The sequence below is a fragment of the Hippoglossus hippoglossus genome, chromosome 15, assembly GCF_009819705.1.
Source record: "Hippoglossus hippoglossus isolate fHipHip1 chromosome 15, fHipHip1.pri, whole genome shotgun sequence".
Lineage (NCBI taxonomy): Eukaryota > Metazoa > Chordata > Actinopteri > Pleuronectiformes > Pleuronectidae > Hippoglossus > Hippoglossus hippoglossus.
In genome coordinates, this window is record NC_047165.1 from 21,593,431 (window position 1) to 21,616,305 (window position 22,875).

At 40.2% G+C, this 22,875-nt stretch overlaps 1 protein-coding gene across 10 annotated transcripts in view; it reads left to right on the forward strand.

The window, feature by feature from the left end:
- Positions 1 to 22,875, forward strand: part of LOC117775140 (stromal membrane-associated protein 1-like) — a 101,107-nt gene that overhangs the window by 28,668 nt on the left and 49,564 nt on the right. For 3 of the 10 annotated variants that reach the window (XM_034608038.1, XM_034608035.1, XM_034608036.1), the window contains exons 5-6: positions 7,945 to 8,004; positions 10,867 to 10,944. The exons of 2 other annotated variants lie outside the window; for them this stretch is intronic. In XM_034608038.1, the coding sequence (XP_034463929.1) occupies positions 7,945 to 8,004; positions 10,867 to 10,944 (138 nt within the window). The remainder of the gene's footprint in view (positions 1 to 7,944; positions 8,005 to 10,866; positions 10,945 to 22,875) is intronic. 5 more of the 10 variants (XM_034608040.1, XM_034608041.1, XM_034608037.1 and 2 more) reach the window with 4 other exon arrangements.

Consider the following 22,875-nt stretch of genomic DNA (forward strand, 5'->3'; position numbering starts at 1 on the left):
CCACCTCTTGCTAACAATTCAGACGAGGCCAAAGTAATAACAAATGGAGTGTGGCTCGGCCCGCAACTTTCTGTCCGAGGACGATCAAGCCTTAGTCAAAACTAACCAAGCATGATGACAGGCATTCTGTATTTTGTGTCCGAATCCAACCTCTGCCCAATGTTTTTCAAGTTTACACATGAAATGTACAATATCAAGTAAAACGGCCAGCCAATGTCACCAAACCCAACCCGAACCTGGATATCATTTCAAAAGGTTTGCAATTTTCTGTGAATTAAACCTCAAAACAGAGAGACGTACAGGTTCGTGATTTTTGTGCCCAATCACCCACACCCCTACATCAGCAGCCAGACATCAGTCTATAAAATAGATGAAGTTAAGTCAGCTGAGTTGAAGAAAGCTGAGGAGGAAAAGGAGGCAATGGGAGTAAAGCTCAGATGAATGTAACTCTCACTGTAGTCATGTTCAGTTGAATGTTTGTGTTGAATGTGAATAAATTACTTTTTTTTGCCAGTATGGACATAAACAAGGTTTTAAATAGAATCCTTCGTGCTCCTAAATTGTCCTAAAGTTCACCGATTGAAACGTGCAGAATCCCTGTTGAAGAACTGAACATTTTTAGTGTTTAGTGGAAAGATTTGTGACCACAATTGTGCCACAGAACTGAGCTCAAGGTCACTGAGTTGACCATGACTCAATACTCACTGTGTTATATTACAGCGGGACCGTCTTAAAGCATCCTTCAGCCTCCACACTTCTTGTTTTATTGGTCTCTGGATGACCATTCCCCTCTACTTCAGCGAGTCTCCTCTGTACGAGGACAAATGAAGCTGTTAAAGGTCGACCCAGCAGACAAGTTTCAGTTAAGATGTTAAGACCATCGTTCTCTCACTATCTGCACTCGCCGCAGCGGAGAGCTAGACACCGCTATCTCCATGTCCTAATATCTATTCAACCTCTGTTCATCCTCTTTCACCCAGCTCACGCTACTCCTCTTGTTATCTATCCTGTCTTTATCTTCCTGCCCCCACCTACACTCCTCTGTGTTGCTTTCACTTCTCACCCTCCAGCCTCTCCTCTCTTCATCTTCATGATCAGTCCATCTGTGCCTGTTTAGTGATGTGTCGACATCTCGGCCAGCATCAAAGTCGGAGGAGAAGGAAGTTTTCAGAGTTGGGGAGAAAAAAAAAAAAAAAAACCTTCAAGACATCAGCAGAATAAGCAGGGGGATATAAAATGCTCTGAATTCACATCTCAGCTGCACTCCTTTCACCACCACAGGCAACAAGAGCAAGCAGCCGTTTGATGCCTTAACAGTTGAGGAGGGAGGGAGACGGATGGAAATGGAGAAAGATGAAAAATGGAGAAAACATTCTTCTGTTCTGCCCTCAAAAAGACACTGACAGTGTTAGTTTCCAGCCTGAGGTGGTTTCGAGGAGAGGGAGGGTGGATGATGTTAGTGATGTCATCTGTATCATCTCCAGCTGCCTTTAACAGTTATATTTAGAGCCTGACCGATATTTGAATTTAGGTTGATGCCCATTTGGATTCAAACAATTATACTGAATGATATTGATTGATCAGCCGATATTCTTTATATACTGTATATATTATTATATTCCATTCTAAACCGGCCTGTTTGGAGTGGGCTGTAGGCTTGGCCTGTGGTAATGCTGGTAGCAACTTTCTTTCTGAAGCTGTGAAAGTGACCTGCAATAATTGTGCAAGTAAGGAACGACTGCAGGACTCAGTCCACGAGCCCCGAAGCTGCTGCTGCTGCTGCACAAAGAGCTGTTCACCTGTTTATTCAAAGTTGAGTGAAGCTCGACTCAGTTCACAGAACCCCAAACTGGAGAATCAGTTGCCGGTGTTGTAAACGCGCTGGTGTTGTGATCGGTAACGTCACTTATGTTGATGGGTCCCAGACGCCTCTGCTACAGAGCGCTGCTGGTCACCGCTTTACTGTGGAGCTAAACTCATGTCAAAACAAACTGGGAAACAAAATTGTGATTTATGTACTTGTATGAAATACCGAAGGCTATTTGTTTCTGAAGTATTATTTATTAGAAATATGAAGTGCATTTGTTTGTCAGGTGCGTTTTGAATTTGAAAACCACACTGTGTTTAGCAAGTGAATGGTAGGGAATTTGTAAAACAGGTTTAGTTTGTTTGTTAAGTTTTGGCACAAGTTTAGCTCCATAGTTTATTCAATGTTTATTAATAATATCACATTTCCTAATCGCATTAAATTCAACACTGCACTTTCTTGGGCACTTAACTATAGACATATCAAGTGTGACGCCAATAAGATGAATGGTTCTTGAGATACAAGAGTCACAGACAGACAAGTGTCGATAGATAGATAGATGGTTTGTGGACTTTACTTCTTTTATCCCAACCCTGGGCAGGAGACTACAAATGGAAATTAGGTGCTTGCTAAAACTTTTTTTGTTTTAAAGGTGAATCTATTTTCTGTATTTTAACCATTTCTAAATTACCTGAATATTTTTCTGCATTTTGCTGTGTAAAGAAAGTTTTTATTTTGATGCATATCGGGCATCATACACACAGATATCGATATGTCTGTGATAGGCCAATATTAGCTAATAAAATCAGCCGAGTTATATATCATTTGGGGCCCTAGTATATTTAATGTTTCTCCCAAATCATGTATCCTTAAGATCATGCAAATGTGTTTTTTAAATCTGTGTGGGTTACAGCAGTATTTAATACGTCTTTCCTGCCTTTCCTAGTGCACTGCTCCTCATGATTGTGTGTTACTGTCATCAGTTGGTCACCCCCACATTTGCAAAAGCGAGTCCTCTTGCATGCGCTAGATAATTAAATCAGGGACACATGGTCTTTAAAGAACGGAGGCTTGAGTTCTGCCATGGTGGCTGGTTTGGTTGCGACCTGGCCCTTTGCTACGTGTCTTCCCCGCTCTCTCTACCCCATTCATGCTTAACTCTGTCCTTTCAAATAAAGGCTTAAACCCCCAAAATAACTTGATGAAGAAACAGCTCTACAGTGATATACAAACTCTGCTGGAGCTCTGCAGCCTGTTCACACCAGATCCAGCATTAAACACAAAGTGGCTGTTACACGTTTACACAACAAGGCCATTTTTTTTTTATCCCAAATTCACACTACCTGTTGAAAGTAGCAACAATTTAAATATTTAAACTGCAATGATCAGACCAAATTTGAAATTCAGTGTGTATGTGCAGCAGGTTGAGGCTATTCCCCAGTGGGAGACGCTTATAAAGTGAACTGTCAGCCTGATCTATTGTGGGCCCAGCTCCTGGCTATTGTTGTTGTCTTTGTTAAGCAAAAAAATAAATAAAAGAAGAAGCTAGTGAGCTATGGCAAATGGTGAATCATGTGTGGAAGTATTTGATTTGACGCTGTAGTGGTGGATTAGTTTGCTGCCTCACAGTAACATTATCACACCAAATATGAAGTCAGTTGATAAAGAGCGACAGGGAGCAAAAACCCGCCCACGGCATCACCTCTGCCACTTCTCTGTCACCACTTTCATCCCGTTAACAGTGTTAACACAAGTGTGTCGCGTGAACCTTTGCAAACATTGTGTAAATACACCACACAACGTTGTTTATGTTTGTATCAAGAGAGAAACGGAGGAGGAAGCACAACCCTGCAACGATAACCTCCTTCTCCATTGACATTTACTGACAGCAGGTAACGACTATACTTCCTTTTCAAACACTACATCAGGTTGGCTTTCTGTTTCTTTCAATTTGTTGCAGAGCTTCAAGCCCTCGTTTACACGGAATGAATATATTTCAACTTTTGTCCTCATGTTTTTTTCTTTTTCCTGAAGCACTGCAGGTCAGTCCTGTGACGCTTCAGAACGCTTTGTGAAATCAATCGCTCTCATCAAACTTTGAGAGGTGGATCTTCACTGTAACTTTGAGCACCAGAAATGAACAGAACAACAGCAATTCTACTGTGTAGTTCAGGGTTTGGCTGTGTGTGTGGGTGCCATCAAGATTATTAACAGCACGTTAATGTGTGAACAAATTCTAATATATTTTAAATTTTCTTTAAAAGGTGACAGCCCATTTATTTTAGTCTAATTTTCTGGGAACAATGTGATGGACCACACGTACATTATGTCTCCATGAAAGACGTCTTATGGTCAGGGATCTTCTGGGCAGGCAGTGTCATGATCAACAATAGTGATGTAATAAACTAAGCAGCAAATATACTGTAGATCTATTGGACTGATAAAGGTCTTTGTTTCCTGCACATTGTTTTCAGAAGGATTTGTCCTGACAGTCTATACAGAGCTGAATTTAAAAGATGGTTTCCACAGAGCTTTAAGGTTTCAGGTTCTGTGGGCTGTAAATTTGACCATCTGCCGACGTCTGCACACTAACAGGTTCAGGTCATGATTTAGGGCTGTTTCGACTACAGCACACAGCGACTGTGAAACATGTAGACACCAGATATAAGACCAACCGTCCACTTTAATGTCTTTAGCTGTGTGAGCGAATATCAGAGCTAATAAAAACAGTCCAGTGAACCAACTGACCATAGTGCTATAGTTCTTCAACTGAAAACTAATAATCAGCTCCAGGATGTTTTATCACTACCAACACTATATGGTTCACATTAGAGTGCATATACCTACCTGCCAACAGTCCCCTTATAAAGAACACATTCGAATTTACTACATCTGGATTTTTATTTGGATCTGCACCAAACTGCACACTCAGTCCCTTAAACCTTACTGATTTTTAGATTCATGAATTATTTTCTTAGAAATCAATCAGTTTTTGTGTAAAACTGCTAAGAAACAGACACAGTCAGACAAATAAACACAGACGAAAACATAACATACTTGACAAAGTTAACAAACTGTTATCAATCAATCAATCAAATTTTATTTGTACTTAACTGGTGACTCGTGGTTGCCCAACCACGAGTCACCAGAACAACTTCATTGCACCTTGACATTGATTCTACAAGATGAACACCATTCTTCTAATAGATATTCTCTCATTTTGTGTTTTAATGATGGGTTGAAGAGTAAGGTGTAACATGTTGGTCCAAAATCTCCCAGAGGTCACAACTGGGTTGAGATCTAGTGACGGCAGAGGCCACATGATTCACATGATCACTACTTATTAAACCCTTCAATGACCTCCTCGTGCCCTATGGCGCTGTCTTCCTGCTTCTCTGCTCATTGATTCAGGTGATTCCGTTCATTTGTCATTCCTCTTGCATATATATTTTTTTTAATGACGATTACGTTTGCTGTTTTTTGTTTGGACAATCAATATGTTAAGCTGTTGTGTGAAGAGGCAGTAAGTGGAGACAAGGCACAGCTCTAGTGGGAGGCAGCTGAAGAACGGCAGCCAACAGCCGTGGCAAAGAATAAACAAGGAAAACATAGATTAGAGGCCAAGGTGGTGTCAGAACGGTTTAGTTAAATCTGTAAACTGACATGTCTCATTATTTAAGGGTTTCTGTGGCGAAGCAGCCGGTGGCAGATATGCAAGAGTGGATTGGCGTTTATATTTAAGACAGATTGAAAGAGGCAGTTATTAATGTGGAAAGTGTTTGTTAATTTTTTGGGGTTCCAGCTTTCAGGATCGATTTTCTGCACACCAGGCAATACAAAGCACAAATCAGACTTTTCACCATGAAAAACAAAATTGGGTTTGATTTCTCCATGAACACGAGTGCACTAATATGGCAGGCAGCATGCAAAACGTGTTATCTTGACTTTCTCCTTTCTATACCTCCCTCCTACCGCTTTGTTTTTCTGTCCATCTGGCATTGTGATAATCTCTGTCTGTGGAGAAAGGCACACTGAGCTTGGCTGCCTCACATATGAAATTGAGGATAATGCCTGTGTTCTTTCATGCACAGGTGGACGTGCTCTTAAAGCTGCAGTAATCAATATGATTTACATTAGTTGATAGAATAATGTGTGTTGTGTGGAATGAATCTTTCACCCAGAACAATTTGGAGCTGATTGCTACAGTTCTCTGAGCAAAAGCACAAAACCATACAATAGTTTTTCAGCAAAGATGGTCGAGACCAAAACAAGCCAAAAAGAGAGTGGATATTGGACTTTACAGGGAAATACTTTGTAAAACATGCTTATCTGCTTTCTTTTGGAGAGTTAGGGGAGAAAGTTGTTACCACTCTCACGAAGGGGGGAAAACCACAGGACACTATCCAGGATTTAAAATTACATCTCTGAACCACAAAACCTACAGAAGGGTTAAAAAAAATCTTTATTCTAAATCTTAAACTTAATGAATCAATATTAGTAATAAACTATTTGCCGACAAGCAGGTTCTATAAAAAACATAAAAATCTGTGCTACTGAATGCAATTGAAATGCCTTTATTGAGTCAGCTGGCACTTGTAGATCAATGCAAGTCCATGTTGAGAATATTTAATGATGTTATAATGTTAGAACTCTGAAATACGTATATATAGTTCTAGATACATTTTTTGAAATATTTCTAACACTTGTGAGCATTTTAAGTGTTGTATAAATGAATTCATTTAAAAATGCATGAAAAAATGCTATAGCTCTTTTTCTTTTTCCTTAGAGCTGTAGGACTTTATATTGTACTTTTTTATTATAGTGAAAAATGTATCCCACAGTTGGTAAAAATGTCACAGAAACAAAAAAAAACGATGAATTACATCACCTGAAACAAAAACAAGGAATGTGAAGACAGCAATTTGTGGTTTTAGGGTCAGTTCTGAAGTGAAGTTAAGTGTAGCTCCATAAATATGTCAATATACTCATATATACCAACAGGCAGAAAAGAATGTTGCACTGTTCCTTTAAATCTGAAACATCAGGTGGCCAGAAACACAACACAGTGTAAATGTGGTAACAAACTGTTTGTGTTGCAAAGGGATTAACGGATCAAATATTGCAGGTTTAAGGATTTCTCTGAATATTCAGTCATTCATTCAATGTCAAAGTTTGGAAAGAAATGTGTAAAGCTGTCTCTCAGCAAATCTGCCCTTTTGAGATGCAGGTGTGGTTTGATCGCATTTGAGTGGCACCGTCAGCGAGATACCCATAAAAATTCAGATTTAAATACTGATCAGTTTAATCCTGACTGACGCAGAGAAATTTGTGACATCATGACCTTGTCGCAGCAGAACAGACAGTGAGAAAATCACTGACAAAACCACAGATGCACAAATGGAATAAACCAAAAAACTATAGTAAGCAATATTGTCTCTATGTCTCTGTCTCTCATAGTAAGACACTTTTAAAGGTGGCAGATTAACACGCCCGCGAATACTTTAAGTAGGGTTACCTTTACAAAAACCCATTCGACACATGATGCCAGCCTTCTAACGGCAATTAGAAGAGCGACTTTATTGCATTTGCCTTAGCAACATGAAAATGAAAATAAGAAGAGTTCCTGTGTTGGTGCTTGAAAAAAATAAACCAAGGATGAGGAGCACAGGGTCTAGTTGACACCTTTGCACTCACCCTGTTTGAAACTCTGGAGAATTAAAACAAACGTTTTGAGAAAACAGCGAGCGGCTGCTGCTGGAAGACTGCAGAGTTCAATCCAAGCCTCTCACAGGTCAATGGCAGGTTAATGGAGGTCGCCCATGCTCTGCCCTCCACCTTTGTTTCTCTTCTTGACACCGTTCATTCCTTGCTGCTGTGAGGTTGGATACAAACCTGGCTTGCAGCATCTACTGGAGTGAAATGTGCAGTGAAGGAAATACTCATTCATCATTAACTCTGCTTCCTCCCTGCTTCACTTTTCTCCTCCTGCAAGTTTCCGTCTCTCTCTCTCTCTCTCTCTCTCTCGCCACGTTCTCCTCTCCTTGTCCTTCCTCTCTGTCCGTCTTTATTTCGATTCCCCCTTTCTCTTCCTTTGTTGTCTGTGTCCCACCCCGTGTCTGAAATTCTCTGTCTTTCAGCAGAGGTCATCTGAAGCCTCCACCTCCCCATCCTCGCAGGCTGACAGGGGCAGACAGGAGGTAAAGGTTTCCTCTGTGGTCTGGTGTCGTGCTGTGGTTGTGTTTCTGATGCTTTGTAGATTTGTTGTGATGTTGTCATCATGGTGTCAGTGTTTTGTCATTGGAAAGCGAGAAGCCAGAACTGTTTGAATCACTAATTTTCAATATAAATTACGAATAATGTTGCCTGATTTGTTCTGTTTTGGCGTCAGACATTATTTAACCCTGTAAATTATTTGAGTCATTGTTAATTTACAGTATGTGAGATCTGTGGCTGTCACCAAGCCCCAGTTTCAGCTCTGGTTTAAAGGCTTTCCTCAAGCATCATGTGAAACACGTCACACTCGGATGAACTTTCTTAAATCCACACATATCTTTGTCGTTTTTCCTAACAACTTTTTCACATTATCTTTTGCAGCAGTTCTACATTATTTAATCAAATCTGTATCCAGTATTGAATCACTATATCAAATCCTCATTAATATCATTCTTTGTCCCTTATAGTCTAATTAATTTTAGCTTTGAAAACACTCAAAGTGCTGTCATTTGTTGGATTAGAAGGTGGAAACTCGACAGTTTCATGAGGGCGGCCTGATTAATGTTCACATCCAGCTCCAACATGGAAATGTAGAGGACTGGCATGAAAAATGAGAAGTTAATGAAATGTACTATCACATATTAAAATAACAGGTGTTGCCTACTTGTGCTAAAATAAGCTAAAGAAGAGCTAAAAGAAGGTAAAGATCCATTCAGTGAAATTACACCATCAACTTTATCATTCCTCTACAAGGGAGTTGTCATTCTGTCAGTTGTGGTGAACTGCATAAAGGTGCAGTTTACTTAAGAGACTTTTCAGTTTTAAACTTTTCCTCTAATGTGTTCATAGTGTTTTTGTATCGTAAAGGGAGCTCCCCCTGAAAAAACCTGAACTCCTGAAGTGCGTTGTCAGTTGTCCGGCTGATGTTTCTCATTGACATTGCATAATGCTCGCCTAGAAGCTAGTCTGCACTTCCCCTAACAAAGCCAGGCAGAGCGAAACCAGAGGCCGACATTTCCTACTCGCCCTGGTAGCGGTTGACCAATAACAACATTGTGAGCCAGCTGACCAATCAGAACAGATCAGGAGGAGGCCCTTAAAGGGACAGGAGCTAAAACCAAATGTTTCAGACAAAGACTGAAAAGAGGAGGTGCAGCAACAGTATGAAGAAAGTGACATGTTTTCTGTTTCTGGACAATTAGAGCATGAAAATATTAAGTAACAACTCCTTTAGGTGATGTTTCTTTTCCCTCACAGATGAACTAGTTGCCTGACGCCACAGGGAATGTTGTTTCCATGTCATGCACAGAAATTTCTGCTAACAATCCCACAAAGTGCAATCTATTATATTATAGTAATGCATAATATAGATGATACAAATCACAGATGTAGTGACTTCTGATTTCTACCCTTTGCATTAACTGTTTAAATAAGTTAGAAACACTGCCATGTGACATGTGGATTAATATCCTTGCTGTAATTTGCTGTTTTATTAGAGATGATCAGATGGGGGTATAATAGCCTGCTAATGCTGCCAGAGCAAATTGCCCAATGCTAGCCTCATTAACACATAGTTAATAGAGTCAAAGACTTAGTGCCTGTCAGAGCCTCAGAGATAATATACCGGATCTAACTGATGGATACGTTAACAAAGACCAAGCCACAATATAGCCACCGATATGCAAGAGTATTAAGGCATCAGTCACTTTGGTTAATGTACTTTAGACCAGTTTTAGCAGAACAAATTCCAGGCTCAGGCTTCTGTAACAGTTTGCTGCCATGAAAAATCTTCAGAAATTCAAATTTAATTAAAAATAAACATCAGAAGCTGTGACATTTGACCCTGAGTTTCTGTGTGAGAGATTTTATAATGTAGCTAAATCAGAAAAACACTGACCGTTCACTTTTCACTGTTTATGTTCACTCAAGAGCACAAGAGATTGTGACTATAGAATAGTCGCAGATGCTCATTCTGATTTGCATGACCCTAAATATTGATGAAATGCTCAAGTGTTTACTGTGCTCTCAAGAGAAATAAGCACCTCGGCATACTAAACAACCATAAACACATGGAGAGCGAATGAAGTAATTGCATACTGACAGAGAGAGACACAGAGAGACAATAATAGCTGGATTGCCGGCTGCAGCCACGAATGTAAAGCCTTTCTCTTTGGTATCCTGGCAGTCATTAGCTAAAGCGTGTCGGTGGCTGGCATCAGCAGCGGCTCATTTACATATAACAAAGCAAGACGGAGCCATTAACCTGAAAACATTACATCAACTCTCCGCGCTAATAATGTCTGCACATTAAATCTGCATTGTGAGTGCATTAAAATCACATTACGGAATGAGATGTATCTGTTTATAACCTGCTGCGAGCTATAGCGAATGTTTACCATTAGGCCTCATGTTTCCTCCTACAGGAAGTTATAATGGCTGTCAGATTGTGTTAAATGAGAAAGAGAGTTGAATCTCATGCTTATTATGTTATTCCAAGACACGAATATGTGCAATATCAGTCTGATATACTGTGGGCTAAACAGAACTGTTTTCATTTATATATCTGCGTCTGCACTGTGCGTCATTAAATAATACACGTGTGTATGAATATTGTCAATTATACACAAAAGATCTTGCCAAATCGAATCAATTAGGATTGATCATTTAATACATGTTTGAGCACATGTAAAGCTTTCTTATATATATATATATATATATATATATATAATAACCTTACTGTTTGTGTGTGTGTGGTTTAATGGTTTGACACATTTACAATTATATTGTATAAACCATAGCTAATATAATACAAAGCTAAGCTTTACACATCTCTATTTTCTCCTCAGAAGGAGCGGGGTAAGAAAAAAGAGGAAAAGAAGAAAGAGAAGGATATTGATAGAGGGGAGAGACACAACAACGTGAAGGTACAAACACTGGACACAAGTAATAGATTACATTTAATCTGGAAAACAATAAATTTAAGTTTACACGGATGAACCAGATCATTATGACCCAGTCACAGATGAAATCACAGATGAATAACACTGGTTATCTCTTAACAACGGCTCAGGTCAAGGTCTGGGAGCCATTAGATAAGTGAACAGTCATCAGCGTGTTGGGTGTGGGAGAAAGAGTCTCTGACAGGGGCAAGATCCTCGTTATAGCCAGATCCACTGGGTTGGAGCATCTTGTGGGGGGCTCCTGGTCAGCCGTGGTGAGCATCGATCTAGAATGCAATTTACCATCAATTTAATTCTTTTTTAAATCATGTCTAAACCTAGATGCTGTCAGGGGTGGAAATACATTGCTGAAATGAAAACTTACTGACATTAAGTTGCAGCAGCAATGTCTTAATATGGATTGAGTTTCTGACAATAATTCACAATAATTGGAACACTTATTATGCAAACATAAGTTTAAAATCACATATAAAAAGGTTATGTATAACACTGTTAGGCTGCAGATTTAAAGTCAATACCATTAAAACAAAAAGTCTGGTTGTTTTGTGGTTTAGTTGCAACCTGCACCGAATTTAAATATGTATCACGTGAGAGGTTTTGCCACCTATCTGTCATCAACCCCCAGGTTGATGAAATGTTTGCATCATTGACGTGTTGTGTGAGATGAAAAGAAGTTGTAATGATTTAAAGGTCGGGTTGGTAATTTGTTTCTGAAACACTTTTTATTTATTTGTTGAAATCGTCTTCATGTCCATCAACAAATAAGGTTGTCTGGATTTAAAAAAACTAAACACGACCAATCATTTCACTTGCTCTGAATGAAATGATTGGCCGGCGTACCTGCTCACAATGCACATGACCAGAGTCTTCAGCTGGAGACACATACCCTGCTGAAGCAGAGACAAAAGACAGAAGTTAGTGAGCAAGTCACACCTTTGGTAACAAGAAGGAAAGTAAAGGACAAAACAGTAGAAGAAACAGTCCAATGAAGTTGATGGTGCTCTGCGTACATCTGTGTTTAGCTACTGAAGGCCTGAATTAGGAGAAGGGGAAGTGCAACCTTCCTTTTGTGTGTGTCAGCGTTGTGTTATGAAGGCATAATGTGTGACAGCAGAGAGGCCAAGTCGCTCCACCTCTGTGGTGCAGGAGCTGGATCCTCAGGGAAAACTCCTCATAAACATTCATGTTGTTCACAGATGCTTTAGTTTTGCTGTGTGCATCAGCATGGAGCATTTCTCATTCATACACAGGGGCATAAACATGGCTTCTGAATCTTAAAAGCTATGATACCATTGGTAAGACTGAAAGTGTGTGTAGGGATGGTTTAACTTGAGCCTCAGCTGCTGTAAACAAGTTTCAACATATCCGTAATAATTATTATCTAAAACTCCTTTTGTCTTTCAAAAAACAACATTACATCACTGAGTGTACTAAGATTTAGGCAACATCCATACTACTATGCTTTCATTTGAAAACAGCGTTTTCAAAGTAAAGCGATCTGTGTCCACACAAGCGTTTTGGCTCCGTATCAGTTTTAATCCTGGTCCATTCTAACATGTCTGAAAGCACATGCATGTACGTGCCAGTGTAAACAGGAAGCATTTGGTTGGTTGCAGAATTGTCACAGATTGCTTCAATAATAGCTCGTCTCCTACACGCAGTTGTATCGTGGTAAAATACAGGATTTAACTGCACAACAGCTGTTAGCAAAGACAGTCAGCAACGCTTGTAATTCATTGTCAATGTTACGCTCTGCACTGGTATCCGAGGCTAATGCTGGTTGTTTTCTTCCGGAAGGAGGTCATGTGATAAGAGCCTGACGAATCAGCAAAGGCTAGTCGTGACCAGCAAGCGATTGTGAGTGTCAATGTCATCCTTTCCAAGCATCTCCTTTTCCGCCCACCCAGACTAAAACACAGAGTTTTCAAACTAACACGGGTCAGCAGCATTTCCAAACTTCTCAGTTCAGCGTCTCTAAACCTCCGGTATAGTGTGGATACCAGGCCTATCTGTAGGAGGGGTAATGCATTTTCAATCTAAAACATAGTAGTGTAGATGTAACCTGAGCCAAATGCAGCTTTAAAAATGTAGATAGTCTGTTATCAGTCTCTGCAGCAGAGAAAGATCGTCATAATATTCAACTTGCATAACATTAGACTTCAGGACGGAAAAATAAATTAAAGACAAAATTACTACGATTAGCCAATAACTAATGCAGTTTTCACTAGAATGTATCTCCAGCTCAGATCATCAAAGTGAACTGTGGGTACTGACGTCTGGAACAAAGGACAATGGTTGTGTGACGGTCGTATGTGTATGCATACTAGAGCTCGGGCTGGTAAAAATATACTTGCATTTACTGTGTGTGTGTGTGTGTGTGTGTGTGTGTGTGTGTTTGCAAGAGAAGCAGTGAATAAAGCAATGAATGTGTGTGTTTCTAGGTCATGGTTAGTAAATTCGGTTTTCAGTATTTCCATGGCCTGCGTAACGGAGAGGGAATACTGTAGCTCACAGTGGTGGGAATACTGTGCGTGTTCCGATGGTCTACAGGGAGCAGAAATGTAGGCTATGGGCAACTGTATGGACTAAGAGTGAAATGTAACCACACACAGGTCTATACTCCGGCATTATCATTTCTAACTCGACCTCCATCTGCTCAGAAACTGGACTCTGTGCTCTTTCTATCATATGTAAACATATTGAAACATTTCTATTCTGTTGCCTTCTGCTTGAGAACTGTTTTAATTGAGTTGTTTTGCACCCCATTCCAGAAATGGAATCAAATTCTCATAATTACCAGTAACTACACGTCTTCATGTGTATGTGCACAAATAACAGCAGGAAATGATCATAGTGTTTACTGAGGGTCACTTGATATTCAAAGACAGGTTTTGCCTGTATAGAGCGAGCCAATTTTCACAGGTAAACCATTGTTGATTGATTTTTGTAAAACGAAAAACAATAAACAGGCAGTACATTCGTTTTCTTCTATGACACTGTACAGCGTTGTGGAGGACTTTATTTAGTATGGGCAACGTTACCAGTCAATGAGCAGGACTGCTTTTAACAATATTCTATAACACAATTCTTTTTACATGAATTCTGGTTCTTTATTTTAGGCATTAAATTTGCAGGCTAAGCCAAACATGCACATTCCTATCATGAGGTAACTCTGATGATTTAATAAGACAGCGATAAATAACAAGGGTTTGAATCCAGTCATGAACCTTTGTTGCATCTCTCTCTCCCTCATTCTCACTTTGTCAAATTTCTTTAAATAGAGGCATACAATTTGGATTGGGATTCGTGTGTTTGTGTATGTGCATGTATTAAGGCTGCCTGATTATTAACAATCGATGAAAATATAATTAGCTCCACACTCTTTGTATACTGTTACACTGTTTTCCCGTAAGAAGCCAAAACATCTCATGTCTCATGCTGCACTTAAACTGGTTAAGATTGACTGATTTAGCCTTCGCCTTGATGAGCATCACAGAAAAATTAATAAATCAGAGTGTGATGTCTGTCTGTCTGTCTGTCTGTCTGTCTGTCTGTCTGTCTGTCTGGACCCGTCTGTCTGTCTGTCTGCAATATTACGCAAAAACTACTGGATATGAATACAAAAAATTGGGTTAGTGTAGTCATTTTGTGTGTATGTGTTTTTGTTTGTGTATGTGTCTGTGTTAGAGAGAGAGAGAGAGAGAGAGAGAGAGAGAGAGAGAGAGAGAAAGAAAGACTGCCTTGAGTCAGATATCAGGAGGTTACAGCTTCTCAGTTGACCTGCAGATAAGTTACACATTGGTGTGTGTTTTTCTTGCAGGAATGGATTGAGTATTTGTGTGTGTGTGTGTGTGTGTGTGTGTGTGTGTGTGTGTGTGTGTGTGTGTGTGTGTGTGTGTGTGAGTGTGTGTGAGCCTGTGTGCTTGTGTGCTGGCAGAGATATGTGGCACTGTTCATCTCTGTGTCTTCCTTCTTATCAGCTGCTCCTGCTGTCGATGAGCCCCAGTGTCAAGGAGAAATTTGAGGACATTTTGTGTGTGTGTGTGTGTGTGTGTGTGTGTGTGTGTGTGTGTGTGTGTGTGTGTGTGTGTGTGTGTGTGTGTGTGTGTGTGTCTCTGTGTGTGTGTGTGTGTGTGTGAGGGAGAGACAGAAAGAGGCTTGTTAGTTTAAGTTTATGCTGACGTTTAATCTTCCAGTATAGCAGGAAACGTGCTGACAGCAATGTTTCTCTGTCTCTCTCTGGTCACTTTCTCACTCTGCTTGTCTTTCACTCACTTTCTCTCATCCTGTCTTGCCCCTTCATACACTCTCCCTCTCTCTCCCCCCCTCTCTCCCCCCCCCCCCTCTCTCTCTCTCTTCAACAAAGACATCATGACGTATCCACACAGTGCAACAGCACCTTTCATCTTCCTCTGCAGATAATCTACTGTACATGTCTGAAAGGACGCGCGTACGCACACACACACACATTGGTTTCAGGATGGAGGAGACTGAGCTTTAATCAGCAGATATATTTCATTTCCTTTCACTCTTCACTTCATTTCCTTTCTTCTTCTGAGATGTTTTCAGAAGCAGCAATGTGCTTTTCGCTTGTTAACCCAAACAAAGAAATTAGTGTAAAATACAGTGGATCCACCAGCTACTGAACTAATTTTACACATGAAAGTCTGAGGGAGGCTACAATCAATATGGAGTTTGCCGAAAATGCTGATTTTCAAATTGTTGGATTGCAGCTGCAGCGAGAAAACACCAATCAGCATTTTGACTACTAAGAAAAAGGTTTTATCCATAGCTCAATGGTTAAAGGGCCCATATTTCACACCTTTCTGGGATTTAATTTGAGGTATTGGTCCCCCTAAGATGATATATCAGTGGTTTAAAATCGGAAAAACTGCTGCAATGTGTATTTCCATGTCCTCTCTTCTGCCTCTCGCTGGAGCTGCAGACAGAACAGGCTGTTTTCGCCTGCCTCGCGCGCGCGCGGGGGGGGGGGGGGGGGGGTTCGGAAGCTGGACTGGTACCGGCTGGGTGGGGCTGAGAGACGAGTGCGATCCCGAATGACATCCTACGGACAGGAAGTACTACTGACCCCCTTCAAGTAACTACGGATAGTAAAAGCCCAGAAGATGTATTTTACACAATATGGGCCCTTTAAGGTTACAGGATGTTTATTTTTTATATTTTTTTAAATAAAAAAATTCTGTGAGATTTTTTCTTAAGCAACAGCTGCTGGCCAGATGGCCGGGCATTTTTAACATTTCCAGTTGACTACTTTGTGAGTGTGTCAAGTCAAATCACTGACCTTTTTAATAACCATATTGCCCTATGACTATTACTTCTAACAGAATAAAGAATTGTAGTCATCAGACGTCTGGATCATAAGGTACAAGAAATACAAGTTGAGTAAACAGCCCTTCCTAATGTCCTCTGTCTGTGGAGCGACATCAGAGAAAAACTGATTTCTAACCTGAAACTGCTTTATTCAGGGATTTTACTTTTATTTAATCACCTGCTCTGTTAGGGTTCGGGTTCGGCGAGTGGGAGACCTCAGTGGATAATTTAGCTCTGGGTAAAAACCTACTGAACAATGAACACTGAAGGAATCTTAACTTAGATACTAGCAGAGCACCTTGGAACAAGCTGAGCTGACGTTAGTGGCAGCTTAACAAGCCCTCGGATGTCTGTGTTGCAGGACTGGTCCGCAAACTGCTTTATGTGTTTTATCTGTTTTAATTATAGAATCCTTTTGTTTTGTTGAGGAGGAGACCTCTGCAGATAATTCTGCTGCAGGTAAAAATCTCCTAACGATGAACATTGAAAGAATCAGTTTAACGAAGACAACAACTCCCATTAATCTGTATAAGGAAACCTGTTTTAAGTGCAAATGTTATATAAAATGTTGACAGCTTGAAAAAATAAAGAGAGTGGAGTTTGTTACCGTCTTTATTAAAAATTTAAAAAAGAAATAAACAATGCAGCTTCAGGAGTAATAATTTAGCCTTTAGACCTTTACTCCACGCCGTCGTGGAGCAGCAGCAGCAGCAGCAGCAGATATACTGATAACTCAGTCACATTGGGCAGTGTACCAAGGTCTGCTTCAAACGTATTTCAGCTGACTTTGCTCTCACTCTCCTCCCGAGCTGAGAGCGTTGGAGCAGCCAACAGTTCTCCCCTCAGTTTCCATTAAAGTTAACAACCTGCTGGGCTGTTACCCGGCTTTGCTCTGTTTATAATGAAGATGCTTTAAATGAAAAAAAGGGAAGTCATTCAACTGAAAAAATCCACATAGATGTCTCTCATTTGTTGACTCAAATCCCTGAATTCCAGGGGCCACCCTACAAAACATCACAGATACAGTTAAATGTATGATATGTAAATTCGGGATCTCTCAATCCAAACAATAACAAAAGAATGGAATCATGGGAATTGTTGTCTTCTATATTGCAGATGAAAAATCTATCTGACACGACTCTAATAATTTGGGATCCATTACGTGTGACCAATATAAACAGTGGAAGGAAAAATCAGCCGACGAGCTAACTGGCTCGCAGTGTGTTTTTCCTTTGTCATAGGTTGTTTGCCGCGGAAGTTATAGCAGAGACGGTCAAAGCCACTGGTAAAGTGGATATCAACCAATTAAAACGCGACCAAAATGAAAAGTCCTGCTACCTTGAATAAAATTGTGGATTTTTCTGGTTTTGACCATTGTTGGAAATATTTTGAATAATGCAAGTACACTAGTCAATAAAATATATAACGTAGGTGTAGACATTTTAATAAAAAATTTGTTGCATATAATATCTTGATAGCGATGTCAAATGTTATCACTCATACTGATGGAGGCAACCGTAGAGCACGGTGTTGTATAGGTCTTTCACCTGTACTTAAGTTCACCAGATAGTAGTATTGTTCTGTATCCAAAAGGTCACAGGTTCAGTCTTGAATATGTTCATTTCCTGCCACGTCTCTGCACAAGTTCATGAACCCTTTATTCGTTTATTCATCTCTACTTGCTTTATATCAGGTTGTGAGAAAAGGCCAAAGCCTGCAGTCTAAAATGTGAAAAACTCTTGAAAACCATGAACTCCCTCTTAATGCAAAAGTATTGTTTGCTTTTTCAATGCAGTTATTCAGTAAGAATTGGTGTTAATCTAACTTTATTTCCCTTGCAGGTCAGTGCAGTCAGCGTTATGCATTATTCCCAAGTTAAGGAAGTCTGTGCACTGACCAGGCACACTGTAAAGGCCTTGTCTGTTGATATTTTCTGTTAGATATTTTCCCCTCTGTTTAGAAAAAACTATATCCATCCACACAACATTCATTTTACAAAATATCCCTGTCCAGAAAAACGCTAAAAAAAGCCTGCAGGACCAGTAGGTGTTGATTAAGTCTATAGTTAACAATCAATCAAATACCAGAGAAGAGCATTGTGGGCATGCACAGTGAGCTCAATAAATTCATTTTCTGTTGTTTCTGGTGCATACTCATAACTCAACATGCTACATGCTACAATCGGCATGCTGTGACAACATCATTTCTTAACTGCTCAGTTTTCCATGCACACAGATACAAAGAAACTGGAGCTTTTGAAATTCTGCACATTGGAAAGTGTTTGTCAAAATCCCTTTGTGACTTTAAATGCTGATTGCATGTGGACAAGAGGCCTAAACAGGAAAAGTTTCTTCGATCGTGATTTCTTGCCTGAGCGATCAACACTGTGGCTCTTGGATGATCATTTGGATTAGAAGCAGAAATGTGTCCTGCAGTTCCTTAGTCCATTTTCCCTCATGGCTGCTGGGAAAAGATCAATTGTCTTCTTTTAATGTTATTCTAGTAAAATCACACAGTCGTTTTATTTGAATACACTCAGCTGGAACTGCTAATGGACAAAAACGTTCCACTTACACTCCCTGAGAATCCACATCATGCCCGTTTACTTGATCAGTTAATTGATCAGTGTATTATCTGTTCATTGGTCCGTAGAGTGAAAGCACTACACTAAGGAAAAAGGCCAATTAAAACATATGTGAGTTAACTCAACATAAAAGATTAAACCACACAGTGTTAGTCCAGATTCAAATATCATTTCCTCAAAATCGATTACAGGTTTGCTTATCAGCATTTTGCAGAACTTGATTGCACATCTCTCCTAAGGCTATATTTGCTGAGACGTGTTGATTTTATAATTGATGCAGACTTCTTTACTTCCCCAATCAAGTGCAGTAAAGTGTAGATTTTTTTCCCTAAGCCACGATAACGCAGGTGTTCAAGCAGCTCTCAGGCAGTGTTGTCTCTTCACAGCACGCCAGTCTGATAGGAACTGAAACTGCGCTGCACCTAACCTCAACATATCCGTCTCCTAACAGTAGTCTCCACGTGCACATTAATCTCAACATTTGGTCCAGTTTATATCAGATCTGCTTTTATTGCCCATAGTCAGACACTAGCCTCCACCACATGAGATGAGATGAGATGAGATGAGATGAGATGAGATGAGATGAGATGAGATGAGATGAACTAGAACTAAAGGGGAGTCAAAGATCCAGAAATATAGAGAGCGGTACATTAGGTCATTTGACATAGAAGTGAGATATGGCCTGATCAATAATTCAGGATGTTAGAAATCCCTGTGCTGGCTGTTCACATGAGCTGTCTGAATTTTTTAGAAGAGAATAAAATGTACAGTCTGAGTGTCACATGCATGTGCTTTATTCTGGGGAATAGGACGATTCAGATGAAGTGATATGTGTGCAGATAAGAAATTTAAATGAATGTGCTTTACATGAAATGGTTCGGCCCTGCAGCCAAACCAGGCGCTTGCGGTGTCTGCTAGTATTGAACTACGAGTTAAAAGCACCGCTGGAGCCTCATGTCTCTGCTTCCAGCCAGCTTCTGGCTTCAGAAAATGAAAAGAGAAACAGATTCTCTGGGAATATCTTTTTTGTAATCCAAAAGAGAAATTATTAAATTATTTTCACTGACTAGAAATTGTATTCTTAAATCTGCTGCTGATTTTACTATTTAGTTTGTTACGTCATAGACAAATATACGAGAGGTATATTTAAACCTTTTTAACTTTAAGTTACTCTCTGAATTTAACCACTGCATTACATTTAAAGAAAGTCATTTACTTTATGCAGAATCCTTCATGCCTGTCTACACAGTGTTTTATCTTTGGGGGTTGGTGGAGCTGGGGCTGTAGGGGTCTGATGTGATCTTTTTGTGTGGGCCAAAATCCATTGTGAATGCATACTCTATTACTATAACCATCTTCTTATTTAGCATCTGTTGCACATCAGGGTTAAAGATACAATGACTTGCCAAATCTATTGCTGCCTGGGTTGCGGTCAACGTTTAGTTCAGTATGTTCTTGTGATGCATGGACTTCAGGGTGTGTGTACAAATTGTTGAACTGTGGACTTCAGTATTAAACCAAGATTATGGCCTTTTTGCTATAGACTGTATGTCTAAACATAACCAGTAAAAGTCTTTCCTCATGCCATACTCGGTACAATCCGATGTCGTTGAGAAAACAAATGAAAAACATCATCAATGAAGGTAGGAAGGAACATTTTGTGACTCAATTAAACAGATTAATTGTTTTTGATTGCTGTCAAATAAGTCTATGTACAAAATGTCTATGTGACAGGCACTCAAGATGTTTTCATCCCTTTTCAACACTGTGACTGTCTCTTAGAGATAAACACATTGCAAACATACCTGTCAGCTGCCCACCACATCGCTGTTAAACCAAAAACACTGCGGTTACAACGTGGCTTTATAAGTTCTGTGAGCCACACACGGCATTGCGTGGCTCTACAAGCACAGGTAACTAGCGGCTAGCTGCCATGCAGGCCTGCTGAGAGTGGGCGAAACCCCAGAATATCTTTTAAAAGCAAACATTTAGGAAATTAAAGGAACTCAAACTTGCAGCTGAGATATGACGGATCCATTTTACCACACTGCGTGGCAGCATGGATCGCTTTGTTGTTGACTCTCCTGTACATTGGCTAACTTTGTTCATATGGAGCTTTTTTCCTATCTTTATTCAAGACCGTGGTCTTTCAATTTGAGAGCAAGACTAGTTGAATTTATGTTCAGATTGTGTATTACTTTCCATCAAAACCCTGGCCTTGCACTCAAATAGCCCCTGTTTGCGCTCAAATTTGCTGTGCTCCTGAAATATACTCAGATATATTGTTGCTCGCACGGATTTCCTGCGCTCCAGCTTCAGCCCTTCTCCGCACTCGGGCTGCTTTCCGTGCGCTCGTGAATCTGCTCTCAGATTTCTCCTCCTTTTCAGTTGTGCTTGTGGTTGTGTGTTCACTCGACTTTGCGACACCCATTAACTGAATAAGGAAAACCTTTCTGAGAACGCGAAGGGAAGCTGGACGTGTAGATGATTGCGCGTTTGTTTAGGTTGGGAATGCCGATGCTAGAGCGACATCTAGCTGCACTGAATATTTGTATGCTTTATATAACTTTACGACTGACACTAATGGTTTTGTACTCAGTAATATTTTTTTCCAACACTCATTATTTTCACATGTGGACTTTTTTATGGCCCTCTTGTATTTGCTTGTCGGGAAAGCCTCTTGAAGAGTATTTTGACCTTCAGAATCCACTCACACTCCCTCCTCTCCGGCTAAATAAATTCCTTTTTATGTTTTCAGCTCAAGGGCAGACAGGGTGATGTATCTATTAATTGACAGGAGGAACCCTGGGATATGTCAGGCATTAAAATGAGAAATTAACCAGAAGCACTGACTCTTCTGCTCAGCAAAAAATGAAATGGTAATAACATGTTCACCAGCTGTGGTCAGGGAGAATGATCCATATCAGATGTGATCATCTCACTTAAAATGAAATATTCATAGTAATGGATACAGTGTACATGTACAGTAGGCTGTTGTTTCACATTAAAACAAATTAAGCCCTATATGTGGAGTAGATATATATATGCCTGCCACATTTTTTTAGATCGATAGTATACTAAACCATATACAATATAAATCCCATATGCAGTTATGAGAGATGGACAAACATGTAACAGAAGGTAAACAGAAAGGGCACAGTGTACTACTCATACAAAAACAGTGTTTTTTAGGTAAGGAGTACTCCATTATCTCTCCAGTTGTTTTCACTCTCTCTTCCCCTCCATTCATCTTCATCTCCCCTTCATTCGTCTCTCCCTCTCCTCCTTTCTCTTTCTAGCTCTCTGTGTGTCTGTCTATCTCTCCATGAACACTAAATCACTGTCGTGCCTTTAGACCGCTGGCGTATGTTGTCTTTTCTTTCTTTCAGCCCATGAATAAATTATCAAAGAGAACAAGACTGCTTTTCTTCATGGAAAACACTGGCGCTTGTTTTTTCGTCAGAGATAGAAAGGGAGTGTGTGTGTATGTGTGTGTACATGCACATGTTTGTGTCTTCGTTGATTCAAGGCAGGGGAGTGTGTTATCGCTAGGTGCTCTGTACATCTGGACAGAGTTGGGCTCTCAAAGGTGCCCGAGATTGGATGTCTCACACACGTACACACACACACACACACACACACACACACACACACACACACACACACACACACACACACACACACACACACACACACACACACACACACACACACACACACACACACACACACACACCTACTGCAGCAGCAGCAGTTGCAGCAGCATATCTGTGGTCGATTGGAGTTAGTTTGAGTGGATGGTGTGAAGGGCAGCCAAAGGAGCAGCGTTCTGTGACTAATAACGTGACACACACACACTTACACTCACACACTCACACACTCACACACTCACACTCACCACACACATAGAAAGCGGTGATCTCTGAGGTCTAGCAGTCAAAAGGATCGATAGTGTAGCCACAAGGAGGCTAATCAATAAG